Raw genomic sequence first — 20515 nt, 5'->3', positions numbered from 1 at the left:
AATATTTGGCAATTGGGAGATTGTGTAGGTCAAGGTGGGCTGAGTGTAGGTGTTGAGAGAAACGAGCGCCCAGTCTGCCTTCGTCTCGCCGATTATATAGGAGTCCACACCAAGAGTAACAGATACAATAGATGAGGTTGGAGGAGGTGCAAGTGAACTGCTGCCTCACATGAAAGGACTGTCGGGGTCTTTGGACGGAGTCATAAGAGGAGGTATAGAGTCAGGAATTGCATCTCCTGCAGTTACAGGGAAGGGAGTGGTTTGAGTGGGAAGTGAAAAATTAACCAGGGAGTTGCAGAGGGAACAGAAAGGGGTGGAGATGGGAATAAGTGGCTAGTAGTGGGATCCCGTTGGAGGTGGCGGAAATGGCGGAGGATTTTCTGTTGTATGCGACGGCTGATGGGATGAAAGATGAGGACTAGGGGGACTCTATCCCTGTTGTAACTGGAGGGATGGGGAGCCAGAGCAGAGCTACGGGATACACAGGAGATCCGTGTGAAGACCTCATCTATGTTGGAAGAGGGGAACCATCGTTTCATAATGAAAGAGGACATCATGGATGTCCAAGTATCGATCACCTCATGGTGGGTTCGGAGGCTGCAGGAGTAGGGGATAGTCTTTATAGGAGGCAGGGTGGGAAGAAGTGGTAAACATTATAGCTTTTAGAAAATTTGACAAAGAAACTGCTGGTTACAGCCATGGTGTGCCATTGGTAAGGGAATGAAGGTTTGGATTGATTCTTTGATTGAAATAACCTTTATTACTGGAGTTTTATTCATTTAGCCAAATTGTTTCATTACAGTGAAAATGTTTTGTAGATAGAACATAGAACAGTACAGGAAGGAGCCCTTCGACCCATAAATGCTCGCGCCAAACAGGATGCCAAATTAAATTGATTTTGTCTGCTTGAACATGAACCATATCCCTCTATTTCCTGCACTTCCATGTGTCTATCTAAAAAAACTCTTAAATGTCACTATCATATCTGCCTCCACCTGACAATGCATTCCAGACCCCACCACTCTCTGCGTAAGAAAACAAACTAGCCCCGCACATCTCCCTTAAACCTTTCCCCCTCTCACCCTATAGCTATGCCCTCCGGTGTTTGGCATTTCAACCCTGGTGAAACATGGTTCTGACTGTCTAACCTATGTATGTCTATGATTAAACACCATCTGCTATGTCTCCGCTTATTTATGCAGCTGTTCCATATCCCGCTGTATCTTCTGACAGTGTGTGTGTCTGTGTGTATATATATATTTGTGTGGGTACATGTATGGATATATATACATACGTCCTAGCACAGATCGCTGTGGAACTCCACTGGTCACTGACCTCCAGCCAGAGTATTTTCCTTCCTCCACAACTTTCTGTCTTCTATGAATACATCAATTCCGAATCCACACGACCAAGTCTTTGTGAATTCCATGCATCTTAGTCTTCTGAATCAGCCGTCCATGAGGGGCCTCATCAAAAGCTTTACGAAGATCCATGTATACAACATCCACTGCCTACCTTCATCAATCTCCGTCATCACCTCCACAACAAACTCAAACAAGTTAGTAAGACACGACCTTTCCCGTACAAAGCCATGCTAGCTATCCCTAATTAGCCCTATTCTCTTCCAAATTAGAGCAAATCCTACCTCAAAGAATTCTCTTCAATAGTTTCCCTACCACTGACATGAGACTCACCTGACTATAGTTCCCTGGATTCTCTTTACTTCCTTTCTTAAACAAAGGAACACCATTGGCCACTGTCCAGTCCTCCAGGACCACACCTGTGGCTAGTGAAGAAACAAAAACTCATGTCAAGGCCCCTGCAATCTCCTCTCTTGCCACCCTCAGTAACTTGAGATAGATCCCATCAGGCCCTTGGACTTATCCACCTTAATGTCCTTCAAGAGCCTCAGCACCTTCTCGATCTCAAACTGCCCTAGCCTTTTTTATGCTCCACACAGATTTTGCTGTCCTCCAAGTCCTTGGTGAATACAGATGCAAAGTACTAGTTTAGTACTTACCTACATCCGCCAACTCCAAGAATAGGTACCCTCCTTTATCCTTGTGCGGTCCTATATTTTTCATGGTCACCAACTTGTCATTAACATAGGTATAGAAAGCATTGGGATTTTCCTTAATCCGCCTCTCCAAAGACATTTCATGGGCCTCCTAATAGCTGGCGATTTCCTACCTACTCATTTTTATATCCCCATCTGATTGCCACTTTCATATTGCTGACATACACTTCCTTTTTCTTCCTAACCAATTTTACATTCTCCTTGGTCATCCATGGTTCCCATGCCTTGGCATCCTTACCCTCCTCCTTACTGGAACATGCCCAATGTCACTGGAACACTCCCACATGTCAGCTGTGGACATGCCCAATAACAACTGCTCCCAATCTACCCTCCTTAGCTCCCGCCTAATGACATTGTAATCTGCCTTGCCCCAAATAAATACCTATCCCAGCATCCAGACCAATCCCTTTTCAAAACAATCATAAAATCTATGGAGTTTTGATCACTATTTCCAAAATGCTCTTTCACCGTAACATCAGTCACCTGGCCAGCCCCATTTCCCAATACAAGGTCCTCGAGTCAAACTATCCACATAATGTTTAAGGAAACTCTTTGGATACACCTAACAAATTCTGCTCTGTCTAACCCTATTGCACTAAGTAAGTCCCAGTCAATATTGGGGAACTTATTGCTTTTGCATCCTTCTGTAATCTGTCTACCTATCCTCTATCTCGCTGGCTATTGAGTGGCCTATAACATAATCTCGTTGGAATGATTGCTCCTTTATTTTTTAGCTCAACCCATAGTGCCTCAGTAGAGGTCTACTGCCGAGCATGTTCTCTCTGAGTACTGCCATGACATTCTGCCCGATTAGTAAAACTACCCCTCCACTTCTTTTACCTCCCTCTTTATCACATCTGAAACATCAACATCCTGGCACATTGAGCTGCCAGTCATACCCCTCAAGCAAATAAGTTTACATAATGGCCACAACATTATAATTGCAAACACTGATCCAGGCTGTAACGTCATCAGCTTTACCCACAATACTCCTTGCATTGAAGTAAACACACTTCAGCCCTTCATTATCCCCATATTCACAAACCTCTCCCTGCCTGTCCTTCCTTTGAGTCTTCCAATGTGGTTTTCCATGGGTGATAAATTAGTGTTAGTGCATTAAATGTTAACAGATGCTGATTTCACCAGGTAATTCTTTCTTTTGTTTGGTGGTATTAATGTGTTAAAATGCAAAGTTCCACCATGATCTACCGCATTTATTGTTTGTGTTTTAGCTTCATCTGGTTCACTGGAATCCAGTGAAATACAAGAACAGTGATGAAGCTGTTCTCTCTGAAAATGGCCTTGCAGTTATAGGAGTTTTTTTAAAGGTGAGTAAAATAATTACTGATAGAAAATCTGAATACTTGGACAGTAAATATTTGTATAACATATTCTAAAATGTTGAAAATACTCAGTAGACCAAGCAGCATTTGTGCAGAGAAACACTAAGATAACAGAGTTAACAGAACGATGACCATTCATTCATCTGAACATTTAGAAGTAATGTGTTTTATTTATCTCCGAGTAATGCTTTTTCCTGTGATCTCTTGACCATTCAACTGCTATGTTGAAAGGTATCCCTGATATTCTTGATTGCATGGCCTACTTGAACTGTACTCACAGGCTTGCCCTGTGGGAAGCCTGGGTGCTGAGAAATCAGAAGGGAAAACCTAAGAAGAGCTACAAATCTGGGGGGTGGTTTTGACTGTCATATCCCTAGCTCGGGGACAGCAACAGCCAGGGCTCCCAAGTGGTTATAATTTCTGGAAAGGAGCAAGGAAGATTTTTCACAACAAATTTATTTCTCAACAGTTCTCATTCCGTGCCAAAACTTCATATAGCCCTTGCTTTCTCTGTCCATCCCCTTCCCCATTCCTAGTTCTCTCACTAGTCTTACTGTCTCCGACTACATTATATCTTTGGCCCGCCCCCTCCACTGACATCAGTCTGAAGAAGGGTCTCGACCCGAAACGCCCATTCCTTCTCTCCAGAGATGCTGCCTCATCCGCTGAGCATTGTGTGTCTACCTAAGGAAAATTTAAACATCGCCCTCAGTGGCTCTCAGCCTAACTTTCGAAAACCCTACTCACAGATCTTCCAATCAAGGCCAAGCCTGTGGATATTAATTGGAGAAGAATCATATCAATTCTACTGGATTTTCTCTTTGTGTAGAAGCCTCACGAAATCCTTGTGCAATGAAGTCAGCAGGCTCTGAATGCAAGTAGCCTCCATCCCTTTTCCATCTTTCCCAAGACTGTGTCAGATTCCCCACACATCGGAAGGAAGAAATTTTCCGTGCTTAAAATTATCTGATCAATGAAGGAAACTGTGTTCTACTTAGTGTAATCAACATTCCAAAGACCTCTGAACTTGAAGGGTACAAGATGTGCCAGAAATGTGGTGACCCTTGTACGCTGCCTCAGTGTAATCTCTGACTCCTACACTCTTGTACTTAAGTATGATTGTGCCTAAGGTAGAGTAGGATTGTTACTGAAAAAGACTTTCACCGTAACTAGGTACATGCCGTACATAAAGTACCATTTAAAATAATTTGACAGCATATTTATTTTTGATTTGTATAAATGTTGTTAATATTATGTTTTATTGGAAGCTTGGAAGAAGGCACGATAGTCTGCAGAAACTTGTGGATGCTCTACCGGCTATTAAATATAAGGTAAGTAGGATGATTAGTTTGCTATCTCTATTTTTCCACCACATCATTTACCCCCTTTATTCCAAAGTGAATCTTAGTATGTTGGACTTTGGTGAACATCTAGACAATACTTAATTAGGGCTTAATTAGGAAAGGAAAAATAGATTATGAAAGAAAACTGGCAGGGAACATAAAAACTGACTGCAAAAGCTTTTATAGATATGTGAAGAGAAAAAGATTAGTTAAAACAAATGTAGGTCCCTTGCAGTCAGAAACAGGTGAATTAATCATGGGGAACAAGGACATGGCAGACCAATTGAATAACTACTTTGGTTCTGTCTTCACTAAGGAAGACATAAATAATCTGCCGGAAATAGCAGGGGACCGGGGGTCAAATGAGATGGAGGAACTGAGTGAAATCCAGGTTAGCCGGGAAGTGGTGTTAGGTAAATTGAATGGATTAAAGGCCGATAAATCCCCAGGGCCAGATAGGCTGCATCCCAGAGTACTTAAGGAAGTAGCCCCAGAAATAGTGGATGCATTAGTGATAATTTTTCAAAACTCTTTAGATTCTGGAGTAGTTCCTGAGGATTGGAGGGTAGCTAATGTAACCCCACTTTTTAAAAAGGGAGGGAGAGAGAAAACGGGGAATTACAGACCAGTTAATCTAACGTCGGTAGTGGGGAAACTGCTAGAATCAGTTATTAAAGATGGGATAGCAGCACATTTGGAAAGTGGTGAAATCATTGGACAAAGTCAGCATGGATTTATGAAAGGTAAATCATGTCTGACAAATCTTATAGAATTTTTCGAGGATGTAACTAGTAGAGTGGATAAGGGAGAACCAGTGGATGTGTTATATCTGGACTTTCAGAAGGCTTTCGACAAGGTCCCACATAAGAGATTAGTATACAAACTTAATGCACACGGTATTGGGGGTTCAGTATTGATGTGGATAGAGAACTGGCTGGCAGACAGGAAGCAAAGAGTAGGAGTAAACGGGTCCTATTCACAATGGCAGGCAGTGACTAGTGGGGTACCGCAAGGCTCAGTGCTGGGACCCCAGCTATTTACGATATATATTAATGATTTGGACGAGGGAATTGAATGCAACATCTCCAAGTTTGCGGATGACACGAAGCTGGGGGGCAGTGTTAGCTGTGAGGAGGATGCTAGGAGGCTGCAAGGTGACTTGGATAGGCTGGGTGAGTGGGCAAATGCATGGCAGATGCAGTATAATGTGGATAAATGTGAGGTTATCCACTTTGGTGGCAAAAACAGGAAGGTAGACTATTATCTGAATGGTGGCCGATTAGGAAAGGGGGAGATGCAACGAGACCTGGGTGTCATGGTACACCAGTCATTAAAAGTAGGCATGCAGGTGCAGCAGGCAGTGAAGAAGGCGAATGGTATGTTAGCATTCATAGCAAAAGGATTTGAGTATAGGAGCAGGGAGGTTCTACTGCAGTTGTACAGGGTCTTGGTGAGACCACACCTGGAGTATTGCGTACAGTTTTGGTCTCCTAATCTGAGGAAAGACATTCTTGCCATAGAGGGAGTACAGAGAAGGTTCACCAGACTGATTCCTGGGATGTCAGGACTTTCATATGAAGAAAGACTGGATAGACTCGGTTTGTACTCGCTAGAATTTAGAAGATTGAGGGGGGATCTTATAGAAACTTACAAAATTCTTAAGCGGTTGGATAGGCTGGATGCAGGAAGATTGTTTCCGATGTTGGGGAAATCCAGAACAAGGGGTCACAGTTTATGGATAAGGGGGACATCTTTTAGGACCGAGATGAAGAAAATATTTTTCACATTTCATAGAGTGGTGAATCTCTGGAATTCTCTGCCACAGAAGGTAGTTGAGGCCAGTTCATTGGCTATATTTAAGAGGGAGTTAGATGTGGCCCTTGTGGCTAAAGGGATCAGGGGGTATGGAGAGAAGGCAGGTACAGGATACTGAGTTGGATGATCAGCCATGATCATATTGAATGGCGGTGCAGGCTCAAAGGGCCGAATGGCCTACTCCTGCACCTATTTTCTATGTTTCTATACTACAATTGCAAGTTTCTTTTGAGAATCTGAGTTTAATGTTTTCTGTAATGCAAATTCTAACACTTACCAAGTTTTTGCAAAAATTATTAGTAGAGGTTGAACACTGATTTTCTGGTAACTGATCGCCCGCCCACCATTATAATCCGGATAAAATTATGACAGCTCAGTTGAAATTCCCTGAGCGGCCACAGATGGCGTTGCGAGTGGCAAGCGCTCTTTCCGATCGTGTCCGTCTGTCATGAAAGAATCAACTATGCTCTCAATCTTCCCTCCTAACTGTTTCACAAAGACAAATTCCCTGCCGACCCATACCCAGCTCTCACCGTCTCCCTGGCCGTTTAGAGTCCTGGCCTCCGGCCCCACTCCCGACTCGTAAGGTTCACCAGCAAGCCCATCTTCAGATCTAGGCGCCGATACCACTGGTCTGCAACAGCGAGGCTTTCTTCATCCACCAAAAGCACACAAAGTGCTGAGTACTTCAGTGGGTCAGGACCCCTGAAGAACAGGAACAGGTGACATCAGGACCCTTCCTCAGACTGATTCACTCGCTGATTTACTCCAGCACTTTGTCCAAGAGAGTCAAGAGTGTTTTATTGTTTTATGTCCCAGGGAGAACAATGAAATTCTTACTTGCAGCAACAAAACAGAATATGTAAACATAGTACACTGTAAACAATATAATAAACAAGAAAAAAATGTTCAGTGTGTGTATATATATATGCGCACATATACATACATACATATACACATATATTGTGCTGTTTCACTTTACAACTAGGCGTTGATGCCGCTGGTCTGTACCAGTGATCCCTTCTTCACCAGTTCAAATGGCTGTTGTTACAGCTCAGTTTTTAGCCCCTGTGGACGGCGTATTCTTCATTGTACCCCACCGAAAGAACACACTCAGTCACTGCGGTTCCATCCCCTCTCACCTGCTGTCGCTTCCAAGGTGGAGTATGTCGGCGACTCCAGGGGAGGAGGAGGCGACGATGGTGGTGAGAGGAAGGGGGGGGGGGGTCAGCGATCCGACGAAAGCGCTCGCCAGGTGCTGCAGCATCAGTCGCAACAACAGCCATGTCACTGGAACAACCGGTGGGTGAAGATGGACTCGCTGGTGCATCTTGCGAGGCAGGATGGGGGTCAGAAGCTGGGGCTCTAAACAGCCGGGGAGATGATGTGTTGGGGATGGGTCGGCAGGTCATTCCATTCACATTCAGTTTACATTTTATGAAGAAGGGTTTCGGCCCGAAACGTGACCTATTTCCTTCGCTCCATAGATGCTGCTGCACCCGCTGAGTTTCTCCAGCATTTTTGTGTGCCTTACATTTTATATTTGTTTTATTTAAGTTTCTGGCACTCCATCGCGCTTTAGAGACACACCAGTGAAGTTATTAGCGGGCCAGACGTATATTGTCATTTCATTATCAAGTGACCTCTTGTCCAGAAAAACGGATAATCCAGAAAGGCTCTGGAACCGAGGGTGCTGGAAAATTGATGCTCAACCTGTACTGTTTTATTCATTTAATTCAGTAATGGCCGGCACTGTAGTGCAGCAGTAGAGCTGTGCCTTAAGGGGCTGTCCCACTTGGGCGACCTCATCCGCGAGTTCTGGCGAGTTTGCCCTCAACTCATACTCGCAGCATGGTCGACACGAGGTCGTAGGAGGTCTTTGTAACTCTCCTTCATGCTCGAGAGTGGTCTCCGGGTACTCGAGGCCTCAGCAGTAGTCCCCGTGTACTCGTAGGTTTAGTCATAGTAGGTCGTAGTAGGTAAAGGGGCTGTCCCACTTGGCCGACCTAATTGGCGAGTTTAGAAGAGCTTTAGGAGAGTTTGAAAAAATGTCATGTTGAAGACCAGCTTCGACTAGCTATGACTAGCTGCGACTAACTTCGGGAAAATTGGACACCGAATAGTGGAGAGTGAAGGCGACCTCCTTCGACCTCCCTTTCGACCTTCCACTATGATGAAGACTATCTACGACTACCTTCGACTACCCTCGATTACCTACAACTAACATGCTGACCTACTACTACCTACCTCAACTAAACCTACGAGTTAAAAAAAGTATCGATTTTTTCCATGGTGACCTCTTTTTGCTCGCAGGCATTTTTCAACACGTTGAAAAATATGCCGTGACCTAGCTGAGGCCTCGAGTACGCGGAGACCACTCTTGAGCATGAAGGAGAGTTACAAAGACCTCCTACGACCTTGTGTCGACCATGCTGCTTGTATGAGTCGAGGACAAACTCGCCAGAACTCGCGGATTAGGTCGCCCAAGTTGGACAGCCCCTTTACAGAATCAGTGACCTGGGTTTGATCCTGACCTCAAATGCTGTCTGTAGAATTTGTACATTCCAGAATTTCCTACATCAGCAATTATTCTCATCCTTACACCAGAATTCATATCTTCTGCACTTAGTCCAAAATTATAATGCTGTTGGAATCTAAACTGTATATCAATAAATGGTTTATTGGTGAGTTATTGTTTGACAATGCTGTTGAGACTGCTTAGATCCTTTATTTGTCATTCAGACCTTTCGGTCTGAACAAAATGTCGTTGCCTGCAGCCATACATGTAATAATAAACAACAAAACACACAATAAACACAAATTAACATCCACCACAGTGGGTTCACCAAGCACCTCCTCACTGTGATGGAGGCAAAAGTCTTAAGGTTACTGTCTCTTCCCTCCTCATTCTCCCTCTGCGCTCAGGCGATATCTTGTTACCCCACCGGGTGATGGTAAGTCAGTCCCGCGGCTCACCAAGCCCCGCGAACGGGCCGGTTCAAGCTCCGCGGCCCGGGGTGGTCGAAGCTGCCACCCTCCAGTCCAGCGGACGCAGCTGTTGCCACGGGAGCTCCGGAAAACAGGCACCAGCCTGTGACCTGTGACGATGTCGTCCACTGGCCCGCGGCCGAGCCCCGGATTCAGGTCGCCGCCACCAGAACGCCGCCTCAGCTACCGGAGCACCGCCTCAGCCCCGTCCTCACTGGAGTGCCGTCCCAGCCCCGAGTCGTGCCGCTGCCCCCAGAGCGTCGTCTCAGCCCCGCGCCGGGCCACCCTCACCGGAGCGCGGTCTCAGCCCCGCGCCGGGCCGCCCTCACCGGAGCGCAGTCCCAGCCCCGAGTCGTGCCGCCCTCACCGGAGCGCGGTCTCAGCCCCGCGCTGGGCCGCCCTCACCGGAGCACCCGAACCCCGCCACAGCTCCGAATTCGACAGCCTCGCGTTGGTGAATCCTGGCTGGCTCTGCCTCCGGAGCCTCGAGGTCGGTCGCAGGTTGGAGGCCGCCAGCTCCGCCATTAGGCCTCAGCACAGACGGAGGCAGAGAAGGGGGGATACGACAGAAGAGTCTCATTCACCCGAAGGGAGAGACAGAAAATCATGTTTCAGCCCCCCCTCCACACATGTTTTGCTACCCAGAAGGTGCAAAACAAATAATTTGCCAGGAAGGTACACAAAAGGCTGGAGAAACTCAGCGGGTATAGCAGCATCTATGGAGCGAAGGAAATAGGCAACGTTTCGGGCCAAAACCCTTCTTCAGACTGATAGGGGGTGGGGGGGGGGGGAGAAGGAAGGAAAAGGGGAGGAGGAGGAGCCCGAGGGCGGGGGGATGGGAGGATTTGCCAGATTGGGTTTGTTCTTTTTTTTGTGAACATGTCATGCTTGGTGAGTTTTGCACATTGTGCAAAACCAGTGTTGAAGCTGCACTGTAACTACTTGGCTACAGGTTTGGTTTAGAGGTACAGCATGGAAACAGGTCCTTCAGCCCACCGAGTCCACACCGACCAACGATCCCTGCACACACACTCAGGACAATTTACATTTATACACACGTCTTTGGAGTGTGGGAGGAAACCGAAAATCTCGGAAAAACCCCACGCAATGGAGAACGTACAAACCTGTAGTCAGGATCGAACCTGGCTCTCTGGAGCTGTAAGACAATAGACAATAGGTGCAGGAGTAGGCCATTCGGTCCTTCGAGCCAGCACCACCATTCAATGTGATCATGGCTGATCATCCCCAATCAGTACCCCGTTCCTGCCTTCTCCCCATATCCTCCTTTTTAAGAGCCCTATCTCCCTCTCTCTTGATAGCATCCAGAGAACCTGCCTCCACTGCCCTCTGAGGCAGAGAATTCCACAGACAAGGCAGTAAGGCAGTAGCCACCTACGCCACAGGTGCTGATTTTTCTATAGGAATAAATTTCTGCAGCGCATTAAGGATTTGGTACCCAGAGCCCTTGCTGGGCTAGATACACTCAACCACTCCTTTCAAAATCACCCGCAGTCTCTTGTTTCCAAATTCCTTCTGTCTTTCTGCTAGAGGTTAGCATGGTTCATATCTGAAGATTCATCCCTAAGCATAGCATATTCTATCATTTTGTTTTATCTGCAGTAAAAGACCTAGTATGAAAAAGGTGTATTAATCCAGTGACTTTTTACAATGAACACTTCATTGTAACGCTTTAGAGGGAAAAAAGGCATTTGAATTGGATACAGCATATATTGAATAATAGAATGTAAACAAATCATAGCATGGAAGGTGGCATTTGTCCTTACTGTACTTAACAGTGGGACATGAGGCATCTGGCCATGTCTTATTTTTCTAATCATGTTTTAATATCCCTGCATTCTAACCCACTTTAATCACACCGCAAGAGTTTTTTCAATAAAGCAAAGCAGTTTTCCTCTTTCACTAGAGGTTTTTTGGTTTTATTTTAATTTGTCCACCTTTCCTCTGTTCACATGGCTGTTCTCCAGACTTAGCAAGTTCCTTGCAAATCTGTCTCAGAGTTACAGGCTTTTTCCCAAGAACTTTTTCCCAGGGTGGAAATGTCAAACACTATCGGGTAGTTAGTGGGGCAAAGTTTAATGGAGATGTGCAGGGCAAATGTTTTGCACAGAAAGTAGTGGGGGCCTGGAACATATTGCCAGAGGGTGGTGAAGGAAAAACGATAGTGCAGTTTAAGAGGCTTTTCGCTAGTCAGAAGTGCAAATGTCAAAGTCTCGATCCGTAATAAGACTCAAGGAATTGATTCATTAACCATCAGCAGTTGGTTTATTTTACTTGCTCAATGGGAAATGTGGCTGTCAACGACTGTGATCACATCTGCAAAGTTTGTTTGCACAACAAGATATTTATACACACAGAAGACGACTCATGTGATGTACATAGGTTAATAAGTTCAATGGTGATCTACAAAGGTTAAGTAGTTAATCATCAGGTCTGCACGTAAAACACAAAGGAGACGACTTTGATGATATTAAGTAGATCAATGTGTTAATCACATTTGTGAGTTTGCATCAATCACCCAGCTTGCACAATATTGTGTCAAGTATCCTATTAGGCTTTGCGAAACTAAAGGTTTTACTTCTTCACTGGGAATAGAGGGATTATGGATCATACACAGATAATTTAGATCAGTTTAATTTAAATTAAATTTAAATTTCTTTATTTATATAGCACATTTCTAGTCAACTTGCATTGACCCCAAAGTGCTTCACATAATTACATCCACACACACAGGCAAAGGTGGGTGAAGTGTCTTGCCCAAGGACACACACAGGCAAAGGTGGGTGAAGTGTCTTGCCCAAGGACACAACGACAGTATGCACTCCAAGCGGGATTCGAACCAGCTACCTTCCGGTTGCCAGCCAAACACTTAGCCCATTGTGCCATCTGACGTTTAGCATCATGTTCAGCACAAACATTGTGGTGAACTGGTCTATGTTCTAACTCCACGTATTTTCCAAACTAACTGGTTACTGTACAGTTCTACCATAACCTGTGTGCAGTTTATACCACAACGTGAAGGAAGAAAGACAGACATTCAGTAGAATAATGACATCACTCGTGCCGCAAAGCTCTAAGGAACTGAAGATCGATACAAAGTACTGGAGTAACTCAGCGGTTCAGGCAGCAACACTGGAGAAAATATGAATGACCTTTCGGGTAGGGACCCCTCTTCAAAGGAACCAAGTTATTTTGGGCAGATTTGCAGTGGAAGTTATCCTGTACTGTAAATATGTTTTGCCATCATTTCACAACATCCTTTTATAATGAGGATGTGTTGAAAGTGCACTGCCTGTGCATTGTATGCAAAGACATCAAAAGACGTTCGTCCACCTCACCACATTGATTAAATGTATGGAGAAGAAACTTCTAAATTTGTATCTTCCTAAAATTGCCAGTCACTTCTAAAATATTTTTTCATGATAAGAGAAATTACCTAATTATTAAATGTCTTAAAGTCAAGAAATCATGTGAAATTATGTATTTCCCTTACCCAATGTGACTAATTCTGTACCTGCAGGACTCAACAGTTGATTTCTTCAATTTTGATCCAATAAGTTTGATTCCATCTCGTTCTGACTATTGGACATATCCTGGTTCTCTGACCACACCACCATTGACTGAATCTGTTACCTGGGTCATTATGAAAGATCCCATTGAAATTAACCTTGAACAGGTAATGTTTTTAGCTATCTCTTAAATCCATGTAATTCAAACACTTTGTTTAAAACAAAACAACGGTGGCCTTCTGCAGTTAGTGTGGGGCTGTCATGGAATTGTAAATATTATAATCCAGGCTATACTGGAAATTAGAAACCAAACATGAGGGTGTGTCACTGGCAGTTTGCCCACATGCTTGTTGGCAGGGAATATTGCTTTTCTGCTTTTATGTTTCTATGGTAGTTGGATGAACTAGAACTGGAGGTGGGGTGGAGGGGTTGGGTAGTGTAGGACCTGATGAAACTAGTTGTAATTGTGGCTGGCAGCTGCTTGAGAATTAGGGAAAAATCATGTAGCTCCATCGAATGTTATTTTTAATTATTCTGGTTCTGTGGCAATCACTGGTCAATCTGTTCCCATGTTTGAAAGCCTGAAGAAACGACGTGTTTTTAAATATGATGTTGGCCCCTGAATGTATAATAAAGCTAGGACCTTTCCCATTTCATGTAATTGTGCTGTCATTTCCCTTCCCCCCCCCACCCTGCATTTGGTAGCTCCTTACTGTGATCTACTTTTACATCAAGCTTAAAGATGGTGTGCTTGTCTATATCTCTCTACATCCATGTCTATATCTCTCGTTTCCCATTCCGCTGACTCTCAGACTGAAGAAAGGTCTCGACCCGAAATGTCCTTTTCTCCAGAGATGCTGTCTGACCTGCTGAGTAACTCCAGCTTTTTGTGTCTACCTTCTGTGACTTTTCTTCCCCAATTTCCCATGATTTTGTTACATTGCCATGATTGCTAGATTGGACTCAGAATTACCACCTATAGCCCTTGAGTGCCTCTACTTGGCTGGAATAGATGTAGAGGGTCGTTCTCACCGGTCTCCACAAATCCAGCTGCACAGTATGGGCAGTACCTGGTTGTGGGTGATGGTCCAGAGGCTCTTTTTGTAATACCTCATGTAAGCTCTGTTCAGAGGGCAAAGCTGGGAAAATTGCTCTGTCTTCCATCATGTCTGTCTTTGATTTTAACAGAATAATGAAATATTGATGTTTAATTTGTTAGTACCTTTAAAAATGATGAAAATTTTGAAATTATGTTATATAGTACAAAGAGCAAAATCAAAAATTTAAACTACCTTCTTTGCTGTCTAATGTGCCTTTCATTCGTTTAGTTTAAAGATACAGGAAGGAAACAGGCCCTTTGGCCAACCGAGTCCACCACGACCATTGAGCACCCGTTCACATCCAGGTTCTACACACTCCCTGCACACTAGGGGCAACTCACAGAGGCCAATTAACCTAGAAACTTGCATGTCTTTGGGATGTGGGAGGAAATTGGAGCACTCTGTGGTCACAGGGAGAACATGCAGACTCCACACAGTCAGCACTTGAGGTCAGGATGGTACTTGGGTCTCTGGTGCTGTGGGACAGCAGCTTTACAAGCTGCATGACTGGTAAATGTTATCCATCAACTGCTAATGCATTGTCTTTGCACTTGCTGATCAATGTTAGTTCCCCTTTGAGTATTTTGGTTTTGAAAAACATTCTTAGCTATTCCTTCCACCCCCTAAGACCCCTCCAATGTCTCAGTAATTTCTTCATCCTTGTATCAATTTGAGATATCTGATTTCTAAATTGGACATCTTACAAATTGCAATGTAATACCACCATTTGCTAAATTGAGCTTTGAGCAAGCTAAATTGAGCTTTCACCATTGAGCTTTGGAAATCTCCCTGACAGCATTCAGTCTGAAGAAGGGTTTCGGCCCGAAACGTTGCCTATTTCCTTCGCTCCATAGGTGCTGCTGTACCCGCTGAGTTTCTCCAGCCTTTTGTGTACCTTCCCTGACAGCATTAGTTGTTGCCTTAGGTCATTCCTGAAATCGAGTTCCGCAAGGTCATTTATCCAAATATCTTTAATGTGATCTCATTTTCCTTTACAATGTACTGTGAAACACTTATTGTCACGTGTACCCTGAGGTACAGTGAATTTTGATTTTACCATACAGTCATACCAAAAAAAAGCAGCAAGATTAAAATTACATACAAATTAAACATAAACAGCCACCACAGTGTGAGAATCCGTAGGGCACACAGCATAAGCGGAGACCCACAGCCATCAGTCCAATGTCCGGGCCACACACACCATGATATGACCAGAGTTGCACCGACCACTTGTCACTCTCTCTGCAGTCCCTGTCCGCCCAAACCACGGGGAAGCCACCTGTACTCGCACCAGACTCCAGGATGATCCCACGGCGCGACGTCCCCACAAACACCGAAACCACCACATTCTTGGCAATCCCCCCCCCCCCCCAAGTCCTCACCAGCGCAGGCAGCCCGTCCATCTTGCTTTCGGTGACCCGGCACTCCTCACTGTGATGGAAGGCAAACAACTTTTACCTTCTTCCTCCCTTACTCGTTGGGGCGATCGAAGCATCCACAGTCGGGGCGATTGAAACCCCCGCAAAGAGGCGATCAAGGCTCCCGCGATCGGGACGGTCGAAGCTCCTGCAGCTGGTGCTCCCGCAGTCGATCCCTAACAAAGGGACCGCCAGCTCCACGATATTAAGGCCACAGTGCGGTCGGAGATACGACACGGAAAATGTCGCATCTACGTCGAGGAAAGAGATTTTAAAAAGTTTCCCCACCCCTCCACATAATACAAAAACTAAAGATGAACTAAAACATACAAATAAAACAGACAAAAAACAACAAAGAAGAAAGGGACAAGACAGGCTGTTTTTTTTAATTTATTTATTTATTTTTTAATATAAATTTATTCAATTATTAAAAAATAATATTACACTACAATAAAACAAGCCAGAACCCACCACCATAATACAATACAAACATGTAATAAACTACTATACAACTATGATACAATCCTTATTGAGGATACATTCAACACCCTGCGGAGCCCAGCGGTCCCGGAACTCCCTCAGGGTGCCCGCAGACAGGGCGTATTCCCTTTCTAATCCCACCCGGGCACGGACGTAACCCCGGAAAAGGGGCAGGCAGCTGGCTCGGGTAGAGCCCTCCACCGTCTGGCGCCGTGACTCGCGGATGGCCAGCTTGGCCAGGCCCAGGAGCAACCCAACCAGGACATCTTCAGCCCTACCCTCTCCCCTACGCACAGGGTGTCCAGAGATGAGGATGGTGGGTGAAAAATGCAGCCAGAAGGCAAGGAGCAGCCCCTTTAGATATTCAAACAGTGGCTGCAGCCTCACGCACTCCATGTACACGTGGTACACAGACTCTTCCAGCCCGCAAAAGTGGCAGGCGGCTGGCGAGTCTGTGAACCGCGAGAGAAACAGGTTGCAGGGAACACCTCGGTGCAATACCCTCCACCCCAGGTCCCCCACAAGACAGGCTGTTGGCGAGGCTGCCATTCACGGTGCCACTCGGTGGTTGACTGGATGCATTGCAAATGCTGATTTCAGGTGCAAAGCATGTGGCATCACCAACATATGTGAAGCCTAACTATTTTCTCCCCCATCTGATTCTGAACTCAACCTGTCGAGTGGTTAATGTTGTGCCGTTATTTAAGAAGGTCAGCAAGAACAAGTCAAGAAACTACAGACCGCTGAGCCTGACGCCTGTGGTAGGAAAGTTGTTGGAGGGGATTCTGATTAAGGATAGTCATCATCAGCATGGAAAATAGTGTCTTATGAATCTGATATTTTTTTGAAAAGGTTATTAATAAGATTAACGAGGGCAGGGCACTGAAAGTTGTCTATGTGAGACTTCAAGATTTTTGACATGTGCCACATGGAAAGCTAGTTTGGAAGATAAGATCATGTAGAATCCAAGGTGAGGTAGCCAAGTGGATTTAAAAAGGGGTTGGAATGCACTGATAGTTGTAAAGGGGTGTTTTTCAGACTGGGGACTTCGGAGTGCCACAGAGTTTGGCGCTGGGCCCAGTTTTGCTTGTGGTCATAATTAATAATTTGGATAACAATGTAATTAATGTTGTGAATACATTTGTAGGTGACAGCAAAATTGTTGATATAACAGACTATGAAGAAGGATATCTAACTTTACAACAGGATCTAAATCAGTTGGGAAGGTGGATAACCTTATTGAAATATACAAAATCATAAGGGGCATGTATAAAGTGAGTTATTTCTGGGTAGAGGATTCAGAAACTAGAGGGCAGATATTTATGAGGGACTTCAGAGGCACCCTTTTCACAGAGGAGTCTGTATCTAGAAAGGACACATTATGACTTTCAAAGGACATTTGGACAAATATATGCATAGGAAGGATTTAGAAGGACTGTATGAGTCAAATGGGACTAATCCAAAATGCCATCTTGGTCGGCATGAACAAGATGGGTTGAGGGATCTGTTTCGATGCTGTATAGCTCTATAACTCTAAAAGTCTAAGAACATGAATGGAATTCTGGTTTCAAGTAAATGACCCAGAGCCCAGAAAGTAATCTGAGGGTAGAGGGTTGTAGTGGATGCTGTTATTCTGACTGGAGGTCTGTGATCAGTAGAGTTCTGCAGGGAGCTATGTTATGACCTCTTGTTTGAGATATACACACACAGACACACACACACACACACACACACACACACACACACACACACACACACACACACACACACACACACACACATGACTTGGACGAAATGTAGATGTGTTAGTAAATTTGCAGATAACACCAACATTGCTGGAGTTGCAGACAGTGTGGAAGGTTGTCAATGTTTACAGCAGGATCAGCTACAGAACTGATTGAAGAAATTGAATATGGAGTTTAATCTGAGCAAGCGTGAGGTGTTACACTTTGGGAAATTGAAGTAAGAAGAAGGTATATAGTTGATGGCAAGCCCCTTGACAGGATGGATATGCAGAGAGAGCTTGGGGTTTCATTTCATAACTCCTGAAAGTGGCAAAACAAGTAGATAGAGTGATACAGCAGATGTATGGTGTGCTCGCCTTCATTGATCAGGGCTTTGAGTAATGCAGCTCTATAAGACTTTGGTTAGGCTACTTTTGGAGTACTGTAGTTCTGGCCACCCATTACATGAAGGATGTGGAGACTTTGGATCGGGTACAGAGATGGTTTATCAGAATGCTTCCTTTATTAAAGGCAGCATTTTATTGTAAGTTGGACAAACAGATTGTTTTATCTGGAGCATCAAAGGCTGAGGGGAGACCTAAAAGAAGTATATAAAATGATGAGAAGTGTAGTTCGATATTATCGGTTGAAGGGCCTGTTCCAATGTCTGAAGAAGGGTCTCGACCCGAAACGTCACCCATTCATTCTCTCCAGAGATGCTGCCGGTCCCGCTGAGTTACTCCAGCATTTTGTGCCTATCTTTGGTTTAAACCAGCATCTGCAGTTTCTTCTTGCACGCTGTTCCAATGCAATACTGTTCTTTGTTTATCCGTTAACTTCATGGTTGGTCGGTTGTTTCTCCATGATTATTTCCTCACTCTGCTTAGAATTTGCAGCCTTTTCTCTTGGATTTCTGTGTCAGATCAATTTTTCATTTGTACCTGTGCACTCACCCTATCTGTTCCCCTCGTGATCTTATACACCTCTATGTTCACCCTTCACCTTCCTGCATATTTATGATTGAAAATTTAAATTCCTTTTTTTTTACATGTATACCATACGTTTTGGGTATTCTGTCCACTTCCTTTTAAACAATAAACTGGTTGCCTTTTTAAATAGCAATCTGAGAGGAGTTCATAGTTCCTTTTCATTTATTTTTTTTCTTTTTCTTTTTAACAGCTGGATGTGTTTCGTAGTTTGTTTAGCACATCTCGTGGGGAACAGCAAAAACTTATGGTGGACAACTACCGATCATTGCAGCCTCTACTGAAAAGAACTGTGTATACAACAATCCCATCTTCCCATGAAAATAATTCTCAACAGAATACACACAGCTGAATGTTGAAAACTTCAAATGAATATACCTATGTGCTTTTGTTATATTATAAGGGCTTCAAATTTTCTTTTATGATGGGTGAACTGGAAAAAGAAATTACTTCAACTTTGGTGCTTACATGTAATATCTACTTTAAGATATCAATAACCAAGCACAGTTTAGAAGATACTTATATATTTGGGTGCTTTTTTATCATTTGATACAATTAAAATATATGTTTTATTATTTGCAGATGGAAATAATAGCTAATAAGGTACTTGTATCATTTTGATGACAAAGATTGTTAATGTTTTACATAGAACACTAAATACAACCTCTCAACCTTGGTCTCATATAAGCTGAACATTTTTATCAATCTAAAACTAATATAGTGTTTAGGATTTAACTCAGCATTACAGTGATGGTCTCGGAAAATTTTGTTGACTAGAAATTTTAGTGCAGCTAATGGTGCATGTTAGAATGGTAGATGATCACTGTTGGCATTTGTATGAAAATAATGTCTTCTGTTCTTCTGTAAGTAGCAGCATGAGGCTATTCGGCCCCTGGTCTATTGTGCCATGCAAAAGGATTATAGCTGGATATTTATCACCATGCTGCTTCTCTGTACATATCCCTTGATTAATATTTGACGGTCTATTTATCTGTCTTGAATGTATTCAGTAGTGGAACCTCCACAGCATTCTTGGGTGGAGAAGTTCAGGGATTCACCACCCTCTGGGTGAAGAAATTTATTATTTACTCTCTCTCCTGAAAAGTCAACCCTTCATTGAGATTGTGATCCCATAACACCACATACAGTATATATCTTTTCAAGCCCAGGCATTGATACATTTTAATGAGATCCCTCCTCAATCTTCTAAACTGAAGAGTATAGGCTCAGTTTGCTTAATCACTCTTTGTATGCCAATCCTACCATCACAGGAATCAATCAAATCTATCAAATATTTGTTGTACTGCCTTCATCAGTTCTACCCTTACATAGGGAGATCTTAACTATGTACAGTATTCCAAATGCAATCTTATTACAGTGCCTCACAAGGTACTGTATGGTAATTTTTATTTTTAGAACATCTGACAACTCTTGTACTCAAATGTTGCTACAATAAAAGTAAACATATCTTTGCCTTCCAAAATGCATACTGAACTTATGATTTCCCTCTTACCCCCCTCCACTCTAAGACCAGTTCTCATTTTGTTATGGAGCCATACAGCAGCTTCCCCATACCAACTAAGGTGCTCCATTTGCATAGACACAAAATGCTGGAGTAACCCAGTGGGCCAGAGTATGGGTGATGTTTTGGGCCGAGACCCTACTTCAGACTGAGAGTCAGGGGAGTGGGAGTCTAGAGATATGGAGGGGTAAG

General features: G+C 43.9%; 1 protein-coding gene across 4 annotated transcripts in view; it reads left to right on the top strand.

Annotated features, from left to right (window-relative positions):
* The window catches only part of ca5a (carbonic anhydrase 5A), a 60220-nt gene extending 39935 nt beyond the window's left edge, over positions 1-20285 (top strand). For all 4 annotated transcript variants that reach the window (XM_033035643.1, XM_033035642.1, XM_033035641.1 and 1 more), the window contains 4 exons: positions 3310-3405; positions 4689-4751; positions 13105-13260; positions 18995-20285. In XM_033035643.1, the coding sequence (XP_032891534.1) occupies positions 3310-3405; positions 4689-4751; positions 13105-13260; positions 18995-19153 (474 nt within the window). In that variant the 3' untranslated portion in view covers positions 19154-20285. The remainder of the gene's footprint in view (positions 1-3309; positions 3406-4688; positions 4752-13104; positions 13261-18994) is intronic.
* The last annotated feature ends 230 nt before the right edge of the window (positions 20286-20515 follow it).

Source organism: Amblyraja radiata, chromosome 17 (assembly GCF_010909765.2).
Source record: "Amblyraja radiata isolate CabotCenter1 chromosome 17, sAmbRad1.1.pri, whole genome shotgun sequence".
Taxonomy (NCBI): Eukaryota; Metazoa; Chordata; class Chondrichthyes; order Rajiformes; family Rajidae; genus Amblyraja; species Amblyraja radiata.
Note: the sequence above shows the minus strand (reverse complement) of the source record. Positions and strands in the feature narration are given on the sequence as shown.